This window comes from Monodelphis domestica, chromosome 6 (assembly GCF_027887165.1).
Source record: "Monodelphis domestica isolate mMonDom1 chromosome 6, mMonDom1.pri, whole genome shotgun sequence".
In the NCBI taxonomy this organism is placed as follows: domain Eukaryota; kingdom Metazoa; phylum Chordata; class Mammalia; order Didelphimorphia; family Didelphidae; genus Monodelphis; species Monodelphis domestica.
Genome location: NC_077232.1, coordinates 246,072,252 through 246,094,882, shown reverse-complemented (window position 1 = coordinate 246,094,882; position 22,631 = coordinate 246,072,252). Strand labels below are relative to the sequence as shown.

Sequence of the window (22,631 nt, the reverse complement as noted above, 5' to 3'; positions counted from 1 at the left end):
CCCATCCTCTTCTTCTCCCCACCCCCTTACCTTCCATTTTAGAATGAATACTATATATTGGTTATATACTATATATATATATATATATATATATATATATATATATATATATATATATATATATATATATATAGGTTCCAAGGCAGAAAAGCAGTAATGGCTAGCCAATGGAAGTCAAGTGACTTGCCTAAGATCACATAGTCAAGAAGTGTCTGAGGCCATATTAGAACCCAGGACTCTTATCTCCAGCTCTGACTGGGCCACCTAGCTGCCCCCAAATCCCATGATATTTTCATCCTATCACAGAAAGAAGAGTTTGTAAATACACACACACACACATATAACATAATGTCAGTTGCCTCAAGGAATTTTTCAGCTATACTTGAACATGATGCAATATCCTCAGAGGAAACTTTGAGAACCTTAGGTTTAGTTTCTCACAAAATGACAAACCCATAGGTACTTGGTCCTGACATAAGATGCTTCAGATAGCTGCCTCTTTCTCTCTGAAGTTCTTTACTTTTAAGTTCTTCAGAGTTGAAGTCTCAGTTAAATGCAAATCATCATTAGCAGAGCTGTCTAGGACCAGATTCCTTTCCCTGCATAGTTATATTTCAGGGTATTCGCAACCAAAAGTTGGAGATATATTCTGGCTAATCCAATAACTTGGTCTAAAGCAGCCATGTATGGATGATATGAATCTGAACAATTAGGATGCAATAAAATGTACTTCATGGTATTAAAACATCACTTAATCTTTCTCTTGTGATTCATAAAACAGTTCAGTCTCTTATGTATGTAGCCTGGGAGTTTCCTAATGAATTTCTACCATTGTTATTGTACTATTTAATAGAGAAAGCTCCAATACATGGAATATCAGATATCAGAGAGGTTACTGTGTTTGTACAACATATATATGTATTTGTCAAAAAACATCTTCAACACGTAATCCTAACTAATCCCTAGTGCTTGGAATTGCTTACTAATGTACTGGACAAGATGAGAAATATATATCAAATGTTATTTTTTCACTCTGTTTATATACTACTTTATAGAAGTAGCAATGCTTAACTGAAGTAAAAACGAACATATATACATATATATATATGCTGTTGTTTTCAGCATGTGCCTACAGAGCCATCTAAAACATATTTATTACTCTCATAATCCATCTCTAATGAGTAAAGTGTGTCATGGTCAAAAATATTTATCCATGGAATCACAATGAAAATTCATACAAAATATATCTGCCACAATATATAATTATTGCTTTTATTACTCCTAAGGTATACACATTATGTGACCTCTTGTGTCAGGCATTGAGACCTAGAAGCGACCTAGAAGCCAACTATAATTTTGGGGTTTTGTCTCTTGATCTACAGACTTCACACATTAATGAATCCTCTTGAATTTTTTCTGCCTGTCTTTTTATTATAAAAAATATGCTCTGAAGAGCTGCCTGTTAGCATTTGTCAGCAGGGTATTTTTCTCTTCTTTGTATCTAAATGGTCTCTGCTTTTCCTGCTGTTTTGTTTTCTCCTCCTTTTGCATGGCATCTTGGGGCTGCCAGGAGTCAGAATCAGATCAAGAACAGGAGGAAGAGGTAATTTTGCTACCTTGTCACTTGCTCGTGGCTGTTCTCAGTGTTCTAATCACTAACAAGTAGGACCTTGCATGCATATGAAGCAGTTGTTCCCCATAGCCTCAAAGCAGAATGCCCAGACACTGGATTAAAGTGATTCTCTTAGGCTTAGGTCACCCAAGACTTTCTCTGTAGTTTTCTTTAAGGTTGTTGATATTTGTTTTGCTGACCTCACTTAATAGTATCCAAGAAAAGATCCACCCCTTTGCATTGTTGATTCTTATTTTAAGATGGGGTTTGACAGCTTTGTTTTTGAATATCAAACTATAAAATTCAAAAGACCTTCTGAAAATGGTTCATGCCTTTGTAGTAGGGGCAGAATGAAAGATAAAGATTGACACTCCCAAGCCACAAAACTGGCTGGCGTCCAGTTTGGAACGAGAGATGGTTAGGGGAAGGCTGAGGCAGGAGAACTCAGATTAGCAGCTACTGATCCTTCCTTACCCTGAAGAAAAGTTCTTGAAACATATGTAAAATGCCCAGATGTCCCGGCTTAAGACAGTGGTGAGATTTCAATCAAAACTGATGCCATAAACAATACATAACTACTGATTTAGGCATTTCTGCAGTATTTTGATGACCAGAACCAATATCTCAGAGACCTAAAAAAACCTTTTTTTTTTCCAATTAAGTATCGATTTTCTCTCTTTCCCCTTCTCTACTGAGTGATGGTTGTGGTGTAAAATACCTTGTGAAAATGCAGTTCAGCAAAAAATTTCTACATTGGTCATGTCCCAAACTGAAAATCTTATTTCGTGCACAAGTCCTAAAAAGCCTATACATATTATTTTCTCTATATAATCTAGTATTCTCTTTCTAGGAGCAATAAAAAATGAGATATTTTAGTTACTGATGTTTCAAAGGATGGGTTTTTCAAAATAAAAATTTCCAGTCATAGAAAGATGAATATTTGTGCCAATTAAATGCTAAATTAATTCATATATATTAAAATTTAGCTATTTCAAATTTTAAAATAATGATTATTTACATTATTTATTATATATATTTATATTATTATGATACTTTATAATTTCATCAAGATTGGGAGATATGTAAGAAATCCCTGAAAATAATCATTGCAGAAGTGAAATAAAGATTAAAAAAATCATTTATATGTTTGACTTTTTAATAGCTAATATATCAATCAGACTTCTATGCTCTCAATTCCACTTAATATTGAGTGATATAACAAAGGGATGATGATTAAATATGACAGTCATTAACCATGCAAAGTCATATATATTAAATGTGAGAAAAAGTATTCTTTGTTTCCACTGAAATTCTCACTTAACCAAACCTATGAGACATGGAAGTATACCATTCTGTGAATCAATCTTCATAATTCCTGTTGGAAAAAATACTGGAAGCCTATTAAGAACAATATAAAAATGATAATGAGAATTTTAGCATGTAAAACTTTGTAATTTAAAAAAAATCCTTGCAGGTAGGTGAAAGGGAAAAGGTATGGAGTGATTAATATATGGAAATAAGAAGTCTGATTTGCTTCAGACTAATCAACTAACCTGAGGCAAGTCATTTAAGTTTTTAATGTCTCAAACAATACTCCAAAAGGTCAAGATGTAGAGAAAATGCAGACCTGCCTTAGGAGAAGGGAATATCCTCATCTGGGAGTTCTCTGTACCAAAGAAATCACGGCTCTAACAACAGCAACAAAAATGAAATCACATTCTTCAAAAAGCAGGACCATGCTGATTTCATTGTAGTGAAAACAGTGGGCAAATCCAAAAAGTAGATTCTCCCTCTTGGCATCAGTCCTTTTTCTTAACTTTTTTTCCAACAAAATTACCTTCAGTCTTTAGTGTCAAGTTCAGTTTTCCCCATACCGTTCCCCCCACCATAAACATTATTTCTAACACCCAGAATTCTTTGAGTCCAGTGTGGTTTCTTCCCTGACCTGGATCCTTGAGAAAGGCTCTGCAGAGGATTTAAACCTCTTGAAACCTCATCTCATCCCCACCTTCTATTTCTTCTCAATACTCAACTCTTTGGGTAGAATATAGAGAAATTATGTTGTTTCAGGTAAACAAGAATAAGAAAGATTGGCCACAAATCCAAGCCATCAGCCCTGACAATGAGTCTGCTATATAGTCATTCCTAAAGCCTGTACTGATCCCTATTTGTATAGTATGTGGGTAACAGGCTGTTTTGCACACCAGGGGCTCTGAGACTAGGCACTGTTTGTAACCATTTCAATTTATGTATGTTTTCTTTCAGATCGATATGACATCAGAAAAAAGTAAGATTTTAAATAAAATTGAGTTTGTATGAAAGCTGGCTATGAATTTCTTTTAAAAAGCATGAGAGAGAAATGCAAGCTAGTTGCCATTACTAACAATGATAATAACTTTATTAAATTATATTATCATTATTAAGCATTAATTTATACTTATAAATGCAGCTTTCCAGTTAAATTACAAACATATCTAATCAGTGAGCTAATTAGCAATAAAGTATGATTCCTCATTTAAGCATTCACTTTCCTTTGACATCCCTGATAACCCTGCTACGCTGTTATGCTTGTTTAGAATCCCATCCCACCATTTTATGTTTTGTCTTTTTTATTGCTATAACTTAGACCCTTGATTTTTAGTGAATGGACAGTATCACTTTTTCGGTTCAACCACTGATTTCTGAGTAGAATTCATTATTTGTATAGATGCATGAATGCACAGAAGTGATACTGTCTGAAATTTATGAGGCTATGCAATCCCTCTTTTTGTGGTGAAGTGTTACTAAGCTTATGGCCTTGGGTATGGTGAGGGGAAAATGTCCTTGTTCATTTGCAAAAGTCAACAATGAACAAGTCAAAACCAATGGGCAAAGCCAACTGATGACAAAGGACACCTTGATTTGGAGATATGTTTGAATAACTGAGCAAACCCCTATTTAGATCTGTTTTCAAAGGGTTTTTTTTTTTTTAAGAGTGGGAACTATAGAGTTATACGTTCTTAAAACAGGAAGGGACCCTGGTGATTGTCAGTTTTTGTTGATCAGCCAAATAAATAACCTGTTTCAAGATCTTGTTATGTTCTGGGCTCTATGCTATCCTTCTTCCCATACTAAGATTCCTCTTTACAAAGTCTTCCATAACAGAGCTGCCTTACAACTCATTTCAGACTTTAAAAAATAAAAACATTTTCCATTTCCCAAATTGTTTAATTCAAGTTATATTTGATTGTCTTCTATATCAAATGATATATTCCCTTTTATGTCCCTTTTGTACTACCAACAAATTGTTAGATTTTAAAAAATATGTCCCAATGCATTTTTGGTTCTGTTGTATATGACTGCATTTCATGCTAAACATTCCTTATAGCATTTAATGAAGATGTCTGACTTTATATAGCCTATTTGGTTGGATTCTTGCTTTTATTGTTTTGAAAGTGTAGAATTATCACTCAAACTTTAAAAAATAACCATTATTGGAAATATGACTTTGAAGTATTGCCTTGGCAGTTTATCCTTCAAAAAGAGGGACAATTCAAGAAATAATAATAACTGGCATTTATAGCATGCTTTAAAGTTTGCAAAGTTCTTTACCACTCTCTCATTTCATCTTCACAATCCTGTGAAATATATATTATTATTAGATTTATTATCATATATCCCATTTGACATATGAGGAAACTGAGGTAGAGATTAAGTGACCTGCTCACCTCTCATAGCTAGACTTGAACTTGCCTTCTTGATTCCAAGGCCAGCACTCTATTCATAACCTAGAATAAATCACTCTTAAAAAAAGCTATTTTCCAAGTAGAAGATATTTTGCTAAAATGACCTACATTATTTTTACCTGATTCTATTAGATATTTTACCTCATTTCTCCATCATCCCCTGGAACTAGAATGTAAAAGGGAACCTTTCCAAGGATATCTATATCTATATCTATATCTATATCTATATCTATATCTATATCTATATCTATATCTATATCTATATCTATATCTATATATAGTAAGAGAGAGAAATAGGGGTGTCAAAGAAAAGGGCAGCTAATATTTATGTAGTCTCTTAAGTTTTGTAAAGGATTTTACAATATTACTATATCATTTCATCTGAACCTCACAACAGCCTTGCGAGGTATATGGTGTTATTTCCCCCATTTTTCAAATGAGGAAACTGAGTCTTAGAGAAATGAATCAACTTTCCCATAAGTTTATACTATCTGTAATGGAATTCCAATTTAAGTCTTGTTGACTTGGGATCAGTTTCTGTCCTATCACCTAGGAGGGTGTTCTTCTAGGGTTGGAATAAAAGAAATTTCCCCTAAGTGATTTAATGCATTAAGATTTTTATTTTTAAATAAAAGTTTATATTTGCCAATGATCTATTTTTAAAATAGCAAAGTATGCTCTTGATAAACTCAAGCCATACATTACCAAAACATACTCTGAATATATCATTTCAATATATAGCAAAATTTATTTCTATTCAGAAACTCCGCTGTCAATTTAACTGGAGGTTAGTTTTCAAAATTTCTTTGTCATTGTTGGTTCATATGTCTACACATTTGCCATAAGCTGCCTACATCAAATATTTTACATATTGGCTTGTAGGCAAGTAAATATGCTTCACCACAGTATTTTTTTTAACAAGCTCTCTTATTTATAACCATTCTCCTGCCAGTGCTTTAAAATGAGGCTTTTTCATAGCAATTTTGCCACATCTTTGCTTTGCATGGAAATAACTTGGCTTACATAAACAGTGCGTGTGTCTAGTGTGAATGTCTCTGATTTTGGGGTTGCCATCCATTACCTTTCAACTCATATATAAGTTGATTCACAATTATCCTTGTTTTCCCTCTTTATTCCTTTTTTTTTCTCCCTTTGATCTGTTCATTATTTGTCTAAACAAGGAGATTGCTCCAAGGAAAGGCCCGCGCCTCTCAACATAAGAATGTTTGTTTCATTGTTAGGTGTGTGTTTCCCTTAGATGAAATGCCGGTTTGCAGCTAACTCAGATTGATGTACGTAATATAGCTAACATATTGCATATACCAGAATTGAACACACAGAACTGGAGAATCCTTTGTTTTGGGCGTTTAAAAGAGTAAACATCATTTCAAATGTAATTCTGACAGTTTGCTACCACTGGCTTTCTCTTAGAGGAAATCAACTTTCTGGCAATTCTAATGCTTCTCCTTCCCCACCACCTTTTTTTCCCCCTCCTTGTTTATTTTTTATTTGAACATTGATCTGTAACATCTGAACAATCTTGAGATACCTCTGTGTAATTTCACTGCGTTTTTCATTGTTTTGATTTGTGGCCTTTTTTAATGTCTCGTTGATTCTGTCTGTTTTAGCTTTGGTGTTGTATGTGTGGATTGCTCTGATGAGAAAATTAAGCAAGTTATTTCCTGCTCATTTTCCTTTTCAGTTTTGTTTTCTGTTAGCTTTGCTTTGCTCTTGTACCCTGAGGCCTTGTGGATCCACCATCCCCAGCCCATTTTGTTGATCTTCCTACCACTGCAGCCAAAGACTTTGTTGTTTCAGTCCTGATTACATTTTCCAATATCTTTTTTGATTTCCATTTTACTTTCAATGTTTTTTTGTTCACGTCAAAGACGATGAGACAGAATCTACAGAAACATCTGTCGTGAAAAGCCACCTCGTTAATGAAGTTCCCGTCCTAGCGAGCCCGGACTTGCTCTCTGAAGTTTCTGAGATGAAGCAAGACTTGATCAAGATGACTGCCATCTTGACAACTGATGCCTCAGATAAGACAGGCTCTATTAAGGTGAAAGAGTTGGTGAAGGCAGCTGATGAAGAGCCAGGCGAGCCCTTTGAAATTGTTGAAAGAGTTAAGGAGGACTTAGAGAAAGTGAATGAAATTTTGAGAAGTGGAACATGCACCAGAGAAGAACGCCTAACTCAGAAGTCAGGGACAGAATTAGTAGAAGAAGAGTGGGTTATTGTCAGTGATGAGGAAATTGAAGAGGCTAAGCAAAAGGCACCTTTAGAAGTCATTGAATCTCCATGTGTAGAGGTTAGAATAGGAAAAGGGAAAAAAGAAGAAGCTCAAAAAGACCAAACTGCAATAGTGAAGTATCTCACTGATGATCTAAATTCCTATGAGGCTCTTCATGAAGTGAGGCCACAAACAGGCCAAGATTCAGTAGGAAAGAAATCTGGGGCTACTGTTATTAGCAGGAGCTCAGAAAAGGAGGGACAAGCTGAGACACAGAGTACACAAGAACCACACAGACCAACCTTGGGGATAAAGAAGCCAGTGAGGAGGAAATTAAAAGAAAAGCAGAAGCAGAAGGAGGGAAAGTTACAAACCAGTGAAGGAACAACTGACCTTAAGAAAGGTAGCTCAGAGGAGTCATTAGATGAGGAATCAGGCTTAGCGCCTGAAGCTGTCCCCAGTGTCAGAGCTGTGTCCCCAGTAATAGAAGAAACCCCTATTGGCTCAATAAAAGACAAAGTAAAGGCACTTCAGAAACGAGTAGAAGATGAACAGAAAGGTCGCAGCAAATTGCCTGTCAGGGTGAAAGGTAAAGAGGGTATAGCTCAGGAGGTCCCTAAAAAGACAATTCACAGGTCACATCTACCTGTATCACCCTCTGCTAAAACAGAAAGACATGCACCTGCCTCACCATCCACTAAGACAGATAGACATCCTCCTGTTTCAGGCTCAACTAAAACAGAGAAACATTCACCTATATCACCCTCAGCCAGAACTGAAAAGCCTTCACTTATGTCATCTTCTGGGAAAACAGAAAAACACCCACCTGTATCACCATCCAACAAAACGGAGAGACGTCCACCTATATCACCTTCTGGGAAAACAGAAAAACACTCATCTGCATCACCTTCTGGGAAAACAGAGAAGCACCTACCCATATCACCCTCTGGGAAAACAGAAAGACACTCTTCCATTTCACCATCTTCAAAAACAGAAAAACATCCACCTGTATCACCATCCTCAAGAACAGAGAAACATTCACTTGTCTCACCCTCCTCAAAAACAGAGAAACATCCACCTGTTTCATCCTCCTCAAAAACAGAGAAGCACCCACCTGTATCACCCTCCTCAAAAACAGAGAAACACCCACCTGTATCACCCTCCTCAAAAACAGAGAAACACCCACCTGTATCCCCATCATCAAGAACAGAAAGACTTGAAGAGACAATGTCAGTTAGAGAATTGATGAAAGCCTTCCAGTCTGGTCAGGACCCGTCAAAACATAAAACTGGATTATTTGAGCATAAATCAGCAAAACAAAAACAGCCACAAGAGAAAGGAAAAGCCCGAATAGAAAAAGAGAGGGGACATGCACTAACACAGAAAGAAAGCCCCCAGAAATCAGACAGTCAGACAATCAAACGAGGCCAGAAATTTCAAGCAACAGCATCTCCTGACTCCAAGAGAGGAGCTCGGATTTCCTCTGGAGTCATTAAGAGAGAAGATGTACTTAGTGGAAAGGAGAAAGGCTTGGGTCTTAAAATAACTGAACCCACTCACTCAGTGCTTCAGGAAGAAAGTCCCAAAGACAGTGCCTTTGCAAAGGGAAAGGGAAATGATGAACTGGGAGACCTTGATCTTCAGATCAGCCCAGACAGAAAAACCTCAACTGACTTTTCTGAGGTCATTAAGGAAGAGCTAGAAGACAATGACAGATACCAACAGTTTCGACAACATGAGGACACAGAAAAGGCACAGGTCCACTTAGACCAAGTGCTGACAAGTCCATTCAATGCCAGTTTTCCATCTGATTACATGAAAGATGGGTTTTTACCAGCACTGACTTTACAGAGCAGTGCTTTGGATGGCAGCTGTGAAAGCCTTAAACATGAAGGGGTAGCTGATTCTCCATGTGGAAGCATCATGGAAGGGACACCTCAAGTTAGCTCAGAGGAAAGCTACAAGCATGAGGGGCTAGCAGAAACTCCTGAGACAAGTCCTGAAAGCCTTTCTTTCTCACCAAAGAAAACTGATGAGCAAACTGGGGAAACAAAGGATGCTGTGGTAGATGGGCCAACTGAAACCCATTCAACAAAACAATCTTCTACAACCAAAGACATTGTTGATGCTTCTGAAGAGCTACATGCTGTAGTAGTTGACGAGTCTATCATGCCCACTGATGAGTGTTCTTCAAAAGAGGCTGATGTGGACTGTTCTAGAGACAGACAAGAAGTTGGTTGCATGAGCACCAGCAGCTGTAGTACAAAACTATCCAAAGAAGCATCAGAAGAAATCACCAAGGAAGCTGCTGTTGAAAGTCAATTGATGCTTGATAGTTCAACCTCCCTAACACAAACTGGCGGTGAGGATAAAGAATCAACCACCATTGAACACACCACTCTGACAGGAACTTCAGAGGTTTCTGATACCCCAGTCCAGAAAAAAGAAGACTTGAACTCCTCTGTAAAGGAGAGTAAGGAAACAGAATCTGAGCACCGTGGAACTGTTAGAAGCCCCCAAGGACTAGAACTTTCCCTTCCCAGCCATGATAGTGAAGGTCTCAGCCCTGTAGCTGATGAGTCATTGGCAATCAGTCACAAAGACTCTTTGGAAGCTAGTCCAGTTCTAGAAGATAACTCTTCCCACAAAACCCCTGATTCTCTGGAGCCAAGTCCTTTGAAGGAATCCCCCTGCCGTGATTCCCTTGAAAGCAGTCCTGTTGAGCCAAAGATGAAACCTGGAATCCTCACAGGTCATATTCCATTTCCCGCGCCCTCCTCCAAAGCCGAAGTCTTCACAGAACTAGCTTCTGTGCGTTCGAGGCTTCTTCGTGACCCTGATGGTAGTGCTGAGGATGACAGCTTGGAACAAACCTCTTTGATGGAGAGTTCTGGAAAGAGTCCTCTTTCTCCTGACACCCCTAGTTCAGAAGAGGTTAGTTATGAAATCACCCCGAAAGCAACTGATGCTGATGCACCTAAGCCAGCTGTCATCCCTGAATGTACAGAAGAAGATGATTCAGAAAATGGAGAAAAGAAGAGATTCACCCCTGAGGAAGAAATGTTTAAAATGGTAACCAAGATTAAAATGTTTGATGAGCTTGAACAGGAAGCCAAACAGAAGAGAGATTGCAAAAAGGAATGTAAACAGGAAGAGTCCTCTCCAGGCTCTGACCCAGATGCTGACAGGACAATTGCAGCAGAAGAAACAAAGTCTATGGGGAGTGAGGAAAAGGAAGGGGACACACTGGTAGTAGTGATATCTGAAAGCAGAAAGACATCTTCATCTTCAGAGAGTGAGCCTGAGTTGACTCAGCTGAAGAAGGGTGTTGACTCAGGACTCCTACTGGAACCAGTTATCCGAGTACAGCCTCCTTCTCCACTTCCATCTGACATAGATTCCAATTCTAGCCCTGAAGAAGGATTCCAGCCCATCGTTTCTAAGCAATACACTTTCAAAATGGAAGAAGAGACACAGGAAGAACCAGCAAAACCAACAATGGACAAAGATTCTGAACCTCTTTCACCTGAGGAAAGACATACCATTTCTGTTGAAGAATCAGAGGCTCTGCATTCTGATCCAATCAAGGAGATAGAAACTGTTGGAGCAAAGACTTGTACTGGACATGGATGTGAACCTAGCAGTCCTACTAAGCCACACATTCCCTTCCATCCAGGTGTCCAAACTTTCACTAGTGATGAAGCTGAAGAAGATTTGGTAGCCCACAAAGAATCATTAAGTGAGCAGGATATTCTTGAGAATGACTTAGCAGGAGAAAAACAAGATAGCGATTTTTCCAGAGTTGAATCTACCAAAGTAGATTGTCCCTGTGAAGAAAGCTCTCAGATCTTGCCCTCAGTTTCCCACTGCTCAACATCTGATGAAATGGAACAAGATAAAGATATATCTGCAATGTCCCCAACTACAGAAGTGTGTGTGGCAAAAAGTGATGACAGTTTTGAGAGCTCTCCCAAGACCATTCCTACTGAAGACCCACCCATTACTACTGAGACAGGTAAATTGTCCCCAGGTATTCCTGTAACTGATTCAGTTGACACTGATGAATTGTATGCTCCACAGATCACAAGCCCTTATGAAAATGTCCCTTCCCAATACTTTTTCTCTAGCGAAGAAAGTAGGACCAAAACAATCACCAGACAAACGGGAAACTTGCTTTCCACTGAAGCTCATTCTATTACCATAAAATCCTCTATTGATGATACAATAGTAGAGAGTTCCTTTAGTGGATCTGTTTCAAAGGAGACATCACTTTTTGAAGACCAGTACATGGAAATAGAATCAAAACAAGGAAGTTCCCTACAAACCGGTGATACTGCCTCATCCCTGGAAACTCCTGCCTCTGTCAGTGAGCAGAGAAGTAAAGTCATCATCACCAAAACTGATGTGGATTCTGATTCCTGGAGTGAAATACGGGAAGACGATGAAGCATTTGAGGCTCGAGTGAAAGAAGAAGAACAAAAGATTTTTGGACTGATGGTAGATAGGCAGTCACAGGGTACAACGCCTGACACCACACCTGCTAGAACTCCAACTGAAGAGGGGACACCTACAAGTGAGCAAAATCCCTTTCTCTTCCAAGAAGGAAAACTGTTTGAAATGACCAGAAGCGGTGCCATTGACATGACCAAAAGAACCTATGCAGATGAAAGTTTCCACTTTTTCCAAATTGGGCAGCAGACCAGCCAAGAGACATTACCCAAAGACATAAAAGAAGGGATGACTACAGTGGAGCCCTCTCAGTTGGAGAGATTACCAGAATCAGTGGTAGATTCTGAGGAAACAGTTGCACAAGAAACAGACTTGCCACCAGACTTGAGTGAGAAAGTAGAAGAAAAAGCTTCTGCATATCCTGGAGCCACCAAAGCTGAGCAGACATCAAGAATTCCAGTTAAAGTAGGAATTTCAGCTTCTTCTCAATCAACTACAAAAGAAATTATTTCTACAGATGCTACAGAAGCTGAGACTTCCTCCCCTCAGGAAACTGGTGGCATGCCCAGTGTGTCCAGCACCGCTCAGATGCCTTGTTCTGACACCTCTGAGCCAATCACAGAAGTTCAGTTAGATTTTTCTACTGTCACCAGGTCTGTCTATTCTGAACGAGAGGATGATTCCCCAGATTCTTCCCCCGAGGATCAGAAATCTGTGATTGAAATACCAACTGGAGCCACAGAGATCGTGCCTTCTGCTGAAAGCAAGTCCAAAATTCCTGTCCGGACTCTACCAGCTTCATCCCTAGAATTGCCAGCCATAGAAAGTGAGAGTTCCATTTCTGAGGATTCTGCACTCAGCCCAAATGATGAAAGTAAGAACGATGAAACAAAACCAAAGTCTAAGATCCCCATCAAAGCTTCCTTCCAAAGAGTTGAGCAGCAGTTTACACACACAGAGACATCTGACCAGCAGACAGCAACTCCTCAACCCCCAGACCCAATAAGCAAAGGATCTGATAATCGAAGTAAATCTGAATCTGATGCTAGTTCTTGGGACTCAAAGACCAAGCGTTCAGTAAAAGCTAGGAGTTGTGGTGAGGTAGAATCAGAGACCAGAGAGAGTGCAGGGGAAACCCAGTTTGAGTTAGAAACAGATGAGGGAACTCTTCGACCAAAGACATTTTCCTCAAGGTTGCCAGTTAAAAGCAGAAACGCCTCCTCATCCTGCAGGTCTGTTAGTCCCACAAAAGATAGTAAGGAACATTTTTTTGACCTTTACAAAAATTCTATAGAGTTCTTTGAGGAGATTAGTGATGAAGCTTCCAAGTTAGTAGATAGGCTTACCCAGGCAGAGAGGGAGCAAGAATTAGTATCAGATGATGAAAGCAGCAGTGCCCTGGAAGTTTCTGTAATTGAAAATGTGCTACCTGTTGAGACCGAGCAGTCAGTGCGAGAGGACATCTTTGATACCAGGCCCATTTGGGATGAGTCCATTGAGACTCTGATTGAGCGCATTCCTGATGACAATGGCCATGATCATGCTGAAGGTATTTGCCAGCCACTGGGATTCCCTGTGCTACGCATGTCATGAATTTTATATATATATTTTGCTTTTCCTTTGGTGATTTGTGTCTCATTTTCTTTAAGCTTTCTGTGGTGGTTAATGTGCTTGTGTAAGCTGTTTGTGTTTTGTGCTTTCTCTGTAGACTCTTGTTGTCCGTAAAACAATCTCAAGATTGCATAATGAGAATGCTTATGGAAAACGTTCACATTTATGATCAACTGGGCAATTTTAGTTTGCCTTTAGTGTAGCTGCTCCCTACTTCAGGCCATGCAAGTTTTGAGTTTTGCTTTTTCTGAAGTAATATTCTTGGCCTTAAATTAAACAATGTTGCAGATGGAGAAACGATCAAATTGACTTTGTTTGGCAGTCAAGGGTACTTTGTTTTTTGTTTTTTTATTCTCACTCTTATGCACTCTAAAATCATTTGTGCCTGCAATTTTGTAATTATTAGGAAGCAATTTGCTCAAGAAGATTTCACATATCATGAAATTCCAGTTCTTGTGGATGTGTTTTTGATACAGAAAGGTTGGTTACTACTGCTAAACTCTTTAAGCAAACAAAGAAAAGGTAAAAGAAAAAAAACCTCACATGCTTTTCATATATGTAGTAGATCATTGGGAATTTACAGAGATGGATACAAAACATATTTTGAGGAGACAAAACTCAAACTTTGCAAGACTCAAGCTGACTAAGAGGGAGGGATTACCTACCCATCATAACTGAATCAAAGTGTGACAGGGAAAATGAGCTAGCTAGGCAGAATGGAGGCATCCTCCAATAACATGACTATTCTTAGCATGAGCCATGACAAAAAATTCAGAGCATTCATCAAAAAAAGGATAATCCTAACATAATTTGAAATTCATAAGAGTCAAACTCCCTGAATGGGCTTTGAGCAATGATGTGCTCAAAAGGGGATTTTATTTTATTTCTTGTTAAAAATGAATGGTGAATTGGCAGACATATTAGGTTGTGGGAAAGATGTGGCAGCTTCAGACAAACAAGCACTGCACTAAAAAAAGCAAACTAACAACCATCTTCATCTACATATGACCTTGGAAGTTCTAGCAATATACCAAGCTATAATAGCAACTCACATTTCTTTAGGATTTGCAGAGGTCTTTTCAATTCATTACTTCATTTAATCATCATGAGATTCAAGACTTCTCAAGGAATATATATAGAAGTTCATTCTCAAAATCATGTGTGTGAGATATGACTAGGTTTCCAACCCAACCCAGCCCGATCTGTTCTGAATCCATTGTGGACTTTATGAGAGAGAAGAATTTGAGGTGGCCTCCTTTTGGGGGGCAACATGATTTCAAGTCTTTTAATATCATTTAATTTGAGGATAACAAAAAAAAATAGATGATTTCATGATGTCCACTTTGGAGGAAAGAGCAATGGAAGCAACTCTTTTCAGAGATTCTTTTTAGGTATTGTCTATTTTTTTTTTCCTCCCTAGAATTCAGGTCAGGAGATGACTGAATATGATTCTTAACATAAAAGCAACCTTGTAGCATTATACTAGGAAAGTAGTTTCCTTATTTGTGATGTCTCAATATTGTCACTTTCTCTTACTGTATCATAAACAACCTGTGGCTATTCTTTCTTTGACATTCTCTAGATCTGCAGGATGAGCAAGAGCGTATTGAAGAGAGATTGGCTCATATCGCTGATCATCTTGGCTTTAGTTGGACAGGTAAAATGAGAAAAAATTATTTTTGTACAGACAAATCCCTGGTTTGAATACCGTGTATATTCAATGGAGGGAAAAGGTAGATTCTAGGAGAAGCAGAAAACAAAAGCATTTGGGAAATGATTAGGTTCAGAAATACCCATCAAAACTAATTTTCACAAAGTCTACTGTTTGGTTCAAGATTTAAGAAAGATTGCTTTATCTCAAAATTTCATATGAATCAGTCAACAAATAAAACATTTATTAAGCACCAACTATGTACCAAGCTCTCTACCAAGTATTAGAAGTATAAATAAAGGAAACCAATGCATAGTTTATGCAAATATTGACTTTTTTAGAAAAAGAAACACCAAACCAAACTAAAAACATGTTCCTAATTTTTAAACTCCATACAGCAAGGCAAATCATAAAGATTCTAGCTTTTTAATTATAAGCAATATTATTAGATAACTAAATTTTAAAGTCCATATATTATCCTAATTATAACTATTGCAATTAGGATTACCTATAAATTCAATCCTTCCCATTATTTATTTAAATTGCTACATTGAGACAATAATTTTGAAATATTATTCTTTTCTTCTTAAAACAACTCAAAGATTTGGTGATGCAATATACTTTTTTCCCCCTAATCAGACTTATATAGTTTCAAATCACCTGTCACTGTTAGCCACATTAAATGTGATACATTGGGCATGTTAGTAGTAATGATAATAATTCACATGTATAAAAGGCTTAAAAGTTTACAAAAAACTTTTCTTACAGTAATCATATACAGTTATTGTGATTACTTTCACTTTATAAATAAGAAAACTGAGGCTAGAAATCATTTGATCAGTCCACTATCATGCAACTAGTGTGAGAATCAGATCTTCTGTCCAGTGTAGTTTAATGGATAGGGCACTTGGATTCTAGACCTGGGTTCTAATCCTAACTCAGATACTTACTGACTAGTTGTATGATCCTAGACAATCAGTTAATCTTTCCAAGAGTGAGTTTCCTCAATTGTATAACATGATGAGCAGACTGGATGACCTTTAAGATTCCTTCCCAGCTCTGACTCTATTCTTTGTGAAATGTTGTTTTTTTTTCCAATGTTGCTTTTCAGTTTTGTCTGACTCTTTGTGACCCCATTTGAGGTTTTCTTGGCAAAGATACTGGAGTGGTTTAACATTTCCTCTTCCAGTTCATTTTACAGATAAGGGAAAGGTTAAGTGACTTCCCCACAGTCACACAGCTAGTAGGTATCTGAGACTGGATTTGAACTCAAAGTAATTAGTTCTTCTCCAGAATGAAACCTTTAATACAGACCTGAAACACATAGATAAATAAGTCTCTAAGTAACCCCAAGTGGGCATTGGACTAAAGTATACTGTTCTGAACAACATTAAAAGAGATTTTCTAGACTCAAAGAAAATAGAAAAAAGACTGTCAGGAAACTATACTCCTTTGAGATGGGAATCTCAAGCAACTGGCTCATATAATTACTTAATTGGATTACTTTGACTCTAAAAGAAAGGCCTCATAAAAATTCTGACCATTTCAGAAAAATTGGATTTTAAGCATCATGAATCTTGCCTATTTTTCCTTACACATGCTAGAATCCTGAATTCTAAGGTCATCACTAAAGGAACTTCAAATGGCAAAGTCTATCCTCATTCTTATTTCTGTATACTGGATTGACCAGATAAGACTCTAAAAATACAGGAAGATTTTCTTTAGCATGATGCATACAACTTGATTATATAGTGAATCTATTAATTGCTTCAGAATGGCCATCTTTTCTCTGATAGTGAATTAAGAGAAAAACCATCAGGGGAAAAATAACCACCAGAGGAAAACAGTGTAGTCATTGATAATGAACAGAAATGAAACAGTAATGACCTCTATTGAGGTCAGATTAAGACAGGGGGGAATTATATACTAATTGATCACATCCATTGTAAATCTTTATTTTGATTTAAATCTTGGGATAAATAGAAGGAGAGGAAACTGATGAATTGGTATTCTCATTCTAGAATTAGCAAGAGAACTAGATTTCACAGAAGAACAAATTCACCAAATTCGAATTGAGAACCCCAATTCCCTACAAGACCAGAGTCATGCATTACTGAAATACTGGCTTGAAAGAGATGGTAAACATGCCACAGGTAAGCAGTGAAGAACATACAAAACTATGTACTTTATGACAGATTTACATTTTAGACCATTTTTCTTCCAAATGTTTTGACATAATATTCATGGAGGAAATAACAGTGATACATTAATTTCTCAATAGTAGTCATAGTAAAGCAATATAATATACTTCCATTATTATAGGGTACCCTCTTTGATTGTCACTTTTCTTCTGTTTTTAAAAAAAACTAACTTGTAAACACTAACAATGGACAGAATTTGTAATGTTTAATTTGGGTTCACACATTTGCTGTTGAATCCGAATACTCAAATTCTTTATGCTATAAAACACATTAAAACTCCTCCTTTTTGCCTGATAATCAAAATCCTATACTTCCTTAAAGATCTAGATTTTGCCTTACTTCTTCCTGGAAGACTCTCTTGATTAACTCCACTCCATATCTGTCTTTCTTTCATTTTATATTCTTCTAGTATTTATGGCCCTGACATATTTCTCCAGTACTGATTTATGCACTAGCCCTTAATTATCTAGTGATTTTCAATATGGTAAAATTCATTTCTTCCATTATATCAAAAAGTCAAATACAAACTCAATGAATGAAGCACTCGTTAAGGGAAATTAAACCAGCAACAAGTGCTCAATTATAGTAAATGTTTCTTTTCTAATTCCACAGACAATAGCCTCACTGAGTGTCTAACTAAGATCAATCGAATGGATATTGTCCATCTAATGGAAACTAGCACCATGGAACCTCTCCAAGAGCGTACAAGTCGTAGTTATGCTGAGATTGAACAAACAATTGCACTGGACCATAGTGAAGGTAAAGTTTCTTCTTTTTTTCCTCCCTTTCCTTTCTGAAATTAATCAAAGATACCAAGTTGAAAACAATTAGAAAATTTCAGATTCAGAAGGGATGACAGGAATCATTTAGTCTAACCAATAGCAGTGGAAAAATCTCCTCTATGACATGCTCAGCAAGCGGTCATCAAGTCTAGACCGAAAGCTCTGAAGTGAGGAGAAAACCTACTATCTCAAGAGGCAGTCCATTCCATAAATGAATAGTTCTAATTGTTAAGATTTTTTTTCTCATATCAAGCCTAAGTTTGGCATGTTAAAACTTATATTGTTCCTAGTTTTGTTCTTTGGGGCCAAGCATAAACACAAACACACAGACTAATCCTTCTTTGCCATAACCACCCCTTCATATATGTAAAATGTACTCTCAGTTTTTGAAACTAATTCCATCAGGATTTCTTTACTATGAAATGAAATCTTTTATAATGCAAATCCCTCTCCTGTTTGAAGTCTATGATGGATTTTATAATAATAAAATTCCTACCTTTAAACAATGTGATCTTACTTAGAACCTTTAATTTTTCAAAGCGCCAAAGAGCTCTTTTCAATAGAAAAATGCTACTGCCTAGAAAAATCTTACGGTCCTGGCTTTATATATTATCTATGCCTCGTAGAGGAGGAAGGCTGAGCATTATGGATAGGAGAAATCAAAGAGCCCACCTCTTCCACTTCCTCCAAGTTATGGCTAAATACAAAGTCTTTTGGGCAAAGAAGGAAATGCTCCATCCATTTTATCTGATACAAGTGACCCAATAAAAGGATTCTTAAGTACTATAAATTCAATATTGATGCAAATAATACAATCTACTTTCAATCTTCTCTTTATTAATGTCAAAATATTTTGGAGAGTGTAAGGCAGCTTGTTTGCTACTTAATAGCTCTAAATATCAACTTTGCCTTTTTTTTTTGGCTCTAAACTTAAGGAAATAAAGAAAATAGTCCTCAAATGAATAATTGCAAATTATTAGCAATTTTGTGCAAGTAAGAAAGTAAAATTGTGTGAAAATGATTACTCAAATTGTGCTACAGACATGTCATGAATGTAATAGAATATTACTATGCTGATGAATGTGGTGAGTACAGAGAAGTATGGAATGAGCTACATGAACTAATGCAGAGAGAAGTAAGCAGAGCTATAAGAACAATAGATATAATGACCACAATGAAAGTGAAAAGAACCCCACCCCAAAGAGTGATGAGATGAGAGGACTTTCCCACCCTTTGCAGAGGTGGGAGGTCCACAAGTATTATACTTTGCACATATTTTCAGATTTTTTAAAAGTGCTTCAATAATTGTGTTGATTTTTTCCTTCTTTGGGGGTTTTAAAATTTTATTTATTATATGAGATAGCTATCTAGAAAGGAAAGTTGAAGAGATATTGTGACGATATAGGAGTTAATGGTTTCATACACAATTCTCTTTTCTTTGTATTTGTGTTTATTATTGATTTTTTAAGTTCATAATATAGTTATAAAAGATTCATTTCAGAGAGATTACAGAATGACATGGAGAAGAATTTATAGAATGAGAAGGCAAGGAAGGCTTAATAATCTACATGGATGCTATGTACAAATCACTGATCCATTAAAATAATAACTTATTCTGAAAAACTTAATGTCAAAAGAGTTGGAAGACTCCCTACTGATTTGAGACAATTATATGTATAATATGTCCATGATAAGGCTGTCTAGTGTGATTTTCTTTTATGATGTTATAATGTGCTCTCTTTCAAAAATGAAAATAATTATAACGAACTATCAGGAAAAAGAATAAACTCAATGAGAAGCTTTATATTTTCATTTTCCCCCTGTGACAGCAATGCATCTTGGTTATGCTTTTCCCCCAGATTTTATTCAGTCACCCTTGTGAGTAATGACAAACATATACTTGACTAGAGCTAGAAGAGCACTGTAAGGGCAGGGCAGAGACCAATGTAGTGGAATTTTTTTTCCTCTAAAGTTGTGTACAAACACGGAGCAATTCTCTAATCCCTGAGCTCTGGAGTTCTGTGCTGCAGTAGGGCCAGAGCTGATTGGGTGTCTACACTAAGTTTAGGTCTCTGATGATGAGTCCTTAGGCTAGACAGTGAGGTGGGAGAATGGGGACATAGGGTAGAGGATAGGGTGATACAGGACAAGGCTGACTAAGGAAGAGGGAACCAGTCAGATCAGAATCTAAAAAAGTCAAAGCTCCTATCCTATCAATAATGGGATTGTGTCATTAGTGCCTTCTATACTCTTACATCCTTAGTGAGAGAGGGATTTCTACTCCAAAAAAAAAAAAGAATTGTGGGAAGCCAGCTATGGTTTATGAACACACACCAAGTGAGCATTCATGAGCAGAAGGTATTATTGTAATCTAATATCAGTTATAATAGCACACACTTAATTATATTCTTGATTTTTGCAGTGCTGTATGCTAATTAAGTGTAAACCATAAGCTTTTCTCGTAGTATTACTTTTTTTAACCCTTACCTTCCATTTTAGAATCAATACTAAGTATTGGTTCCAAGGCAGAGTAGTGGTGAGGGCTAGGCAATTGGGGTTAAGTGACTTGTCCAGGATCACACAGCTAGCTGCCCCCCCCCATGGCATTACTTTTGTACAGTTTTGTCTACTGTTAAGAGGACAATCACTTCCAATCTAGTATTACCTTACTTCGATCATCTCATACCACACTCCTCCATCTACTGCACAATCTAGACAAATTGGATTGTTTGACATCCCCTGTATGTGCCTCATTTCCCCATCTGCATGCAGTTTACCAAGCCCTGCAGTTCCTTTGCTTCTATGTAAAGGGAACTGCTACTTGTTATTTAAAGTGCACCTGGAATACTACCTCCTCTCATGCTTGGACCTCATGTAACATTTGAGAGATGAAAATGAAAAGCACTGTGTAACTGATGAACACATATATTCAGAACTATAATTATTTGGGAATCTGTTCTCTTGACAGAAGTTCTGTGAGGTCAGGATGTACCTTATTTAAATTTGGATCTCCATGCATTCAACACTGTGTTCTACATGCAGATGCTTAGTATTTTTTATGTAAATTTAACCATTGAACCACTTTGAAGGAACCTTAGTCATTCTGTGTAGAAACTGCCATATCTAAGTTCAGTAACTCAGTTTCTTTTCTTATTCATAGGATTTTCAGTGCTACAGGAAGAGATGTGTACCCCACAGCATAAGAAAGGAGAGCAAGCTATTTCTAAAGAGCAAGAGCCATCATCTGACCATCCTCCCATTGTCTCTGAAGAGGACATTTCTGTTGGCTATTCTTCTTTTCAGGATGGTATCCCTAAAACTGAGGGAGACTTGACAGTGGAAGAGCTCACTCAACAGACTCACAAAGAAGGAGTGCAAACTGAGTTCTCAGGGAAATTTGAAGATTTGATACAGGAGTCATCTGTCGACCACCAGCAGGAATATTTGTAAGTATCAAGAAAAGGTGTACCAAGCACCATTTATTAGAAATGAACTTATAGAACTATCTTGATAGAGGGCGCCATTAGACTTTGAGTGGGGAGTGACATGATCAGACTTACACTTTAGAACTCTGTTATTTCTAAACAATCAAAATTAGAGGTGACCCAAAGAGTAGTTTAGGATGCATGGAAATGTGGGGAAGGCATAGTAAACTGCAACCTGTTGACTTTTTTATAAAGAGTGGCATAAAAGACTTTGTCAAAGACATGCATGACCAGAACAGATGAACTGGTTATGGTTCTGCTGGGTCCCATTGCTTATCTGCAAAGCACCATGCTAAGTCCTGGGGTTGGAAATACACAAGTAAGACAACCTCTGTTCTCAAGGACCTCATATTCTACTGGAAGAGGCAAACACACACACACACACACACACACACACACACACACACAAATACAGAGTTCCAGCTGCAAATCAAATGAAAGTTTCTCACATTACTTAGGGTTCAGTGAGAAAGAAGGCTGACTGTAATGCCTCTTTAATGTTATTTTCACTGAAAAAATAATCAGATTTTGATGGGAAGCCATTTGACAGTATCAGGGACTTTGGTGGTAAAATTCAACTTTTCTGAATTTTTAGCAGCTCTGAATGTGTCCTCAGTCAGCAAGAATTGCTTTTTATTATAATAGAAGCAAAATCTGTCTATTCCATAGATTGCTACCATTCCCTAGACTCTTGGGTTTACTTGCCTGTCAGTGTTGGGAAGGAAGTGGCAGTGGTAGAGGCTTTCTCCCTTAGGATTGCTCCTCTCAACAGGGTCCAGGCTAAAAAAAAGAAGTATTAAATATTAAAGTCAATATTAATATATTGAGAGGTAAACCTCTGGCACATTGGAGACATTTCTTTGTTTTCAAAGAAACTTGAAA

General features: G+C 37.2%; 1 protein-coding gene across 50 annotated transcripts in view; it reads left to right on the top strand.

The window, feature by feature from the left end:
• The window catches only part of ANK2 (ankyrin 2), a 765,649-nt gene that overhangs the window by 724,162 nt on the left and 18,856 nt on the right, over positions 1-22,631 (top strand). For 37 of the 50 annotated variants that reach the window (XM_056803048.1, XM_056803045.1, XM_056803053.1 and 34 more), the window contains 6 exons: positions 1,571-1,603; positions 3,878-3,899; positions 15,213-15,287; positions 17,303-17,434; positions 18,095-18,241; positions 21,425-21,710. In XM_056803048.1, coding sequence (XP_056659026.1) covers positions 1,571-1,603; positions 3,878-3,899; positions 15,213-15,287; positions 17,303-17,434; positions 18,095-18,241; positions 21,425-21,710 — 695 coding nt within the window. Of the gene's footprint in view, positions 1-1,570; positions 1,604-3,877; positions 3,900-7,226; positions 13,569-15,212; positions 15,288-17,302; positions 17,435-18,094; positions 18,242-21,424; positions 21,711-22,631 lie in introns of all 50 variants that reach the window. The other 13 variants (XM_056803013.1, XM_056803006.1, XM_056803005.1 and 10 more) reach the window with 3 other exon arrangements.